Genomic DNA, 3,571 nt, shown 5'->3' on the forward strand with positions numbered 1-3,571 from the left:
CCTCCCATGTTGTAATCAGACTTGCACGCTCCAGTCAGTAACAACGTTCACGTTGTTTTCGTAAACAAGTATTTTAACGGCACGAGATGCTAGATTTGCTCATGAACTTTTCCATTGCTCGATGAGCTGGCACATCGCTTCGCGGGGGTACATTTCACTTTCTGAAAATAAGTCAACTGATAACGCAAGAACGGTTCAAACAATTAATCGTATGGCATGTCTTTCTTCTATCGATCATTTTTTATTAGCTATCACTGGGAGCGGAAAAACGTGGTTAATAAAAATTGGTACTAAGCACTATTTAAGTTTACTACTCACAGGAGGGTTTAATGATTTATTTCTAAAATAAGCAAACGCAATAATAGGATCTAACACGGCAATACCTATGTATTTTAAACTGATTTATTGAATGCATTCGAACTCAACCACTGACCGCTCGTTCAAGCATAGCCGACAGTGAAATTGGTGTCCAATTGACACCGCCATCCAAGCTAACAACACAAACTGATCGGTCGATGTAGCAAAACAGCTTTCCTGCTCGATAAACCTGCTTTCCCATTTCCCTTCGGCCCGGCATGGGCGCAAATATGATTCCTCTTTCGGCGCACTTCTGAGACACCAGCTCTTTGAATTCCAATGAGGGTGTACTATCCGCTGAATTGTCAATTAATGAAGATGATTTGGTTGTTGAAGCAGTGGGTGTTGTATCCATCGGTTCTGAAGAGGACATAGTTGATGAAGACGCTGTTCCTGTCGTAATTCCGATGGAACGCTGCATTAATTCCAGTGCTTTTCGGAAGTTTTCCTTGACGTTGGTCTGACGGATGATGTCATCGGTGAACTGGGATTTCCAGCCCTGGTACCAGCGCGTTACTTGGTCAAAGTTAGGCGACTGATTCAGCCAAAGAACCAGCGTTTGGATCCATTTCGGGAAGAAGTACTTATCGAGCATGGATGCCATCTGAATAGTAGAGATGAGCTCATTCCATTCCCATACTTGGTTGAAAATTTCTGCAATAAAAATATGTTAGTAATACATGGACTTTAAAAAATTTGATTTGCCACCAGTAATCAAACCCATTGAATGTAAAACATAATAAATTGAAGTGAGCAGACCAAAATTGAAAACAATTTCTCTTACCTAAATCTTGCTGCAGCGGATTGATAACCAGTTCCGTTAATCGTAGCTCTAGCTTAGGAATTATATTCTTTATGAGGAACGCCTGCAGATCTTCTTCTGTCATAACACCCTTCCACGGAGTGATCATAGCACGCGCCGAGCGATCTTCAGGATTCCAAGCTTTCAACGCTTTGCTAAGTTTCTCCCGAATAGTTGGATATATGTTTTCCTCCATCTTTGCGCCGAGAATACCGGCCCAAGGTTGAATCCAAACGTGAATCGGAATAGTATCCGTCAGTGGATCCCATTCTGTCACCGCTGCGTTCAGCTTATTCATTGTAATTTGTTCTAACACGTTGTCTAAAATCCATGATGGTAGTAATGGGGCCCAGGCATCAAGCAAAGCAATCATTGGTTGATGAATTCGCGGGTCCCATGCTGTGGCAGCGGAGCGAATGCTCGGAATCACACCGGACCATATAAGACCAGAATATGGATCCAGAAGGTTACGTTTTTCGGTGTCAGAAGAACCCAAAATTGAACGCCACCGTTTGAACAGATCCAGATGAAGCGTTGGGTCAATGAATGGGTTCCATTCTTTCAAACGAGCAGCAATCAATGGAGCAACAACACCTGGTGCCAGATCGGCTAGTCCAAATTCTTTATATTCGGCTGGAAATTCCGTTTGCATTCGAACAAAGATCCGTTCGCAATCTTCTAAAGCAACCGATCCACTTTCTGGCTCTACCAGAGCTTTAACCAGTTCCAATGCACCTTCTAAGGTTTGAATATGGTCCTCTTCCAACTGAGTGATGCGAATAAGATTATCCTTCTCAATTTCCAGCTGCTCCTCACGGTCCTTGGCTGCACATTTCTGTTTGTCAATTGCAATAATATCTTGCTCGCAAAGTTCCACAATCAAATTTAGGTTGTGCATTAGCTCTGGCAGTGCAAAGTTAGTTGTTTCCTTAGTGGGTTTGGCATCATACAAATCTTCATCTAACATTCTGGCCTGGCCCAAAGCATGATAGCCACTTAAAACCCTACTTTCTGGACCAGTCATATCAATCACTTTCACATGACTCAACTTTGAATTCTTATCGAAAAGTGCGTAAGATCTTTTACCCTTTTCAATTACGTCCTCAACGCTTTTGTAGAAGTAACGACCTTTGTGTTTTTCTTTTTTCCACTGCTGACTGACATCCTTGTCTTTGATTTCAATCGCTTCATCCTTCGCTTCTTTATGCTTCAGATCCTTCACAACCGTTTTCTTCTCCGGCCCATAGGCACCAATAGCTCCACGGCCCTTCCTCAAGTGTGCCTCAATGGGAGCAGAAATACCCTGAAGATCTTTTCCCAGACCCTTTCCCGGTTGATATCCCATCTGCAGCAATAGTTTAGCTCCGATACCTTTGGTGTGCTGCTCCCAGTTCCCAACCTTTTTGCCTACATTGATAGTGCTCTGGGCAGTAAATTTCCGGAAACCAGCCATGGATCTAAAATCGTTTGCCTTTGCTGCCACTTCCGATTCTGACTCGGAGCTAGTTCCGCTGTTGACCGTACCGAAGCGTGGCCGTTTTTCATCTTCCTCCTCTTCATCATCACTTTTGGGTTTTTCCTCTTTCTTTTTGCCGGCTTGCTGAATTCCACCAGCCACAAAGCCAATGGGAGCGGAATAATCTTTCGGTTTCTTACCCAACCTAACTCGGCCTCTACGGGAAGAGCTGGCCTCTTCGTCGGCCAGTTCATTGTCTGAATCTTCATCTGCCCAAATGCCGTAAATTTGTTGATGCTTGGTAGGACGCCTATTTCGACGATTCGGATTGAACTCGTTATCCAAATCGTAGTCGGTTATTTCAAATCGCTCGTATTCTTCGTCGGCCATGGTAGGATTACAGAAATAATGTTAAAACACTAGAGAATAAGAGAAAACTTTGGTAAAACGTTTGCAGGAGCCTAATGCTAATTTATTATACTTTTATTTTTAAATTGTGATGACAAACGGTGACAGCTTTGAGCTTCGTTCGAGCAGTCTTTATTTTGACAAGCCAAAGATTCGAGCAGTTGGCATTGTTGTTGATAATTGAAACGAAATATTTCATTGTACACGATCACGACAAAACACTCGTTGTTATCGCTGGAAAGGATCAAATATTGCGAAAAAACAGACAAGAATGTCAAAAGATAGAAGATAAATATAAAATATTTAGCGAAATAGTCTTTTTGTAGAGGAATCAGAATATATTGGCCCGATTGGTACGTTCCACACGTTATTCGGAGCTTTGTGCCCCGCTATGTCGTCTCATCACTTTCCTGATTAAAAGTGAAAAAGAGATGAAAGAAAAAAGGTACACAAAACAAAATATTGGTGAAAATAAGAGTCTTTCGCTCTTAGCAATGAACAACCAACGGTTAGGTTGAAAGTAAAACCAACGTTGGTAAAACTGTTAA

General features: G+C 42.2%; 1 protein-coding gene across 1 annotated transcript; it reads right to left on the bottom strand.

Moving 5' to 3' along the window:
• Window positions 1-228: 228 nt before the first annotated feature.
• On the bottom strand, window positions 229-3,143 carry LOC131681368 (septin-interacting protein 1). The gene is made up of 3 exons (XM_058962123.1): window positions 3,097-3,143; window positions 1,142-3,034; window positions 229-1,011 (listed from the first exon to the last, which is right to left on the bottom strand). Exons 2-3 carry the CDS (start codon window positions 3,003-3,005, stop codon window positions 422-424), a joined length of 2,454 nt encoding a protein of 817 aa, XP_058818106.1. The 5' UTR covers window positions 3,006-3,034; window positions 3,097-3,143; the 3' UTR covers window positions 229-421.
• Between the last annotated feature and the right edge of the window lie 428 nt (window positions 3,144-3,571).

This window comes from Topomyia yanbarensis, chromosome 2 (genome assembly GCF_030247195.1).
Source record: "Topomyia yanbarensis strain Yona2022 chromosome 2, ASM3024719v1, whole genome shotgun sequence".
Lineage (NCBI taxonomy): Eukaryota > Metazoa > Arthropoda > Insecta > Diptera > Culicidae > Topomyia > Topomyia yanbarensis.

Bases quoted from the DNA above. Each gene is read 5' to 3' on its own strand.
- LOC131681368 (XM_058962123.1), bottom strand. From the start codon at position 3,005: ATGGCCGACGAAGAATACGAGCGATTTGAAATAACCGACTACGATTTG. The intron at 1,012-1,141 runs GTAAGAGAAATT...TTTTTATTGCAG, and splicing joins TCCGCTGCAGCAAGATTTAG to AAATTTTCAACCAAGTATGG.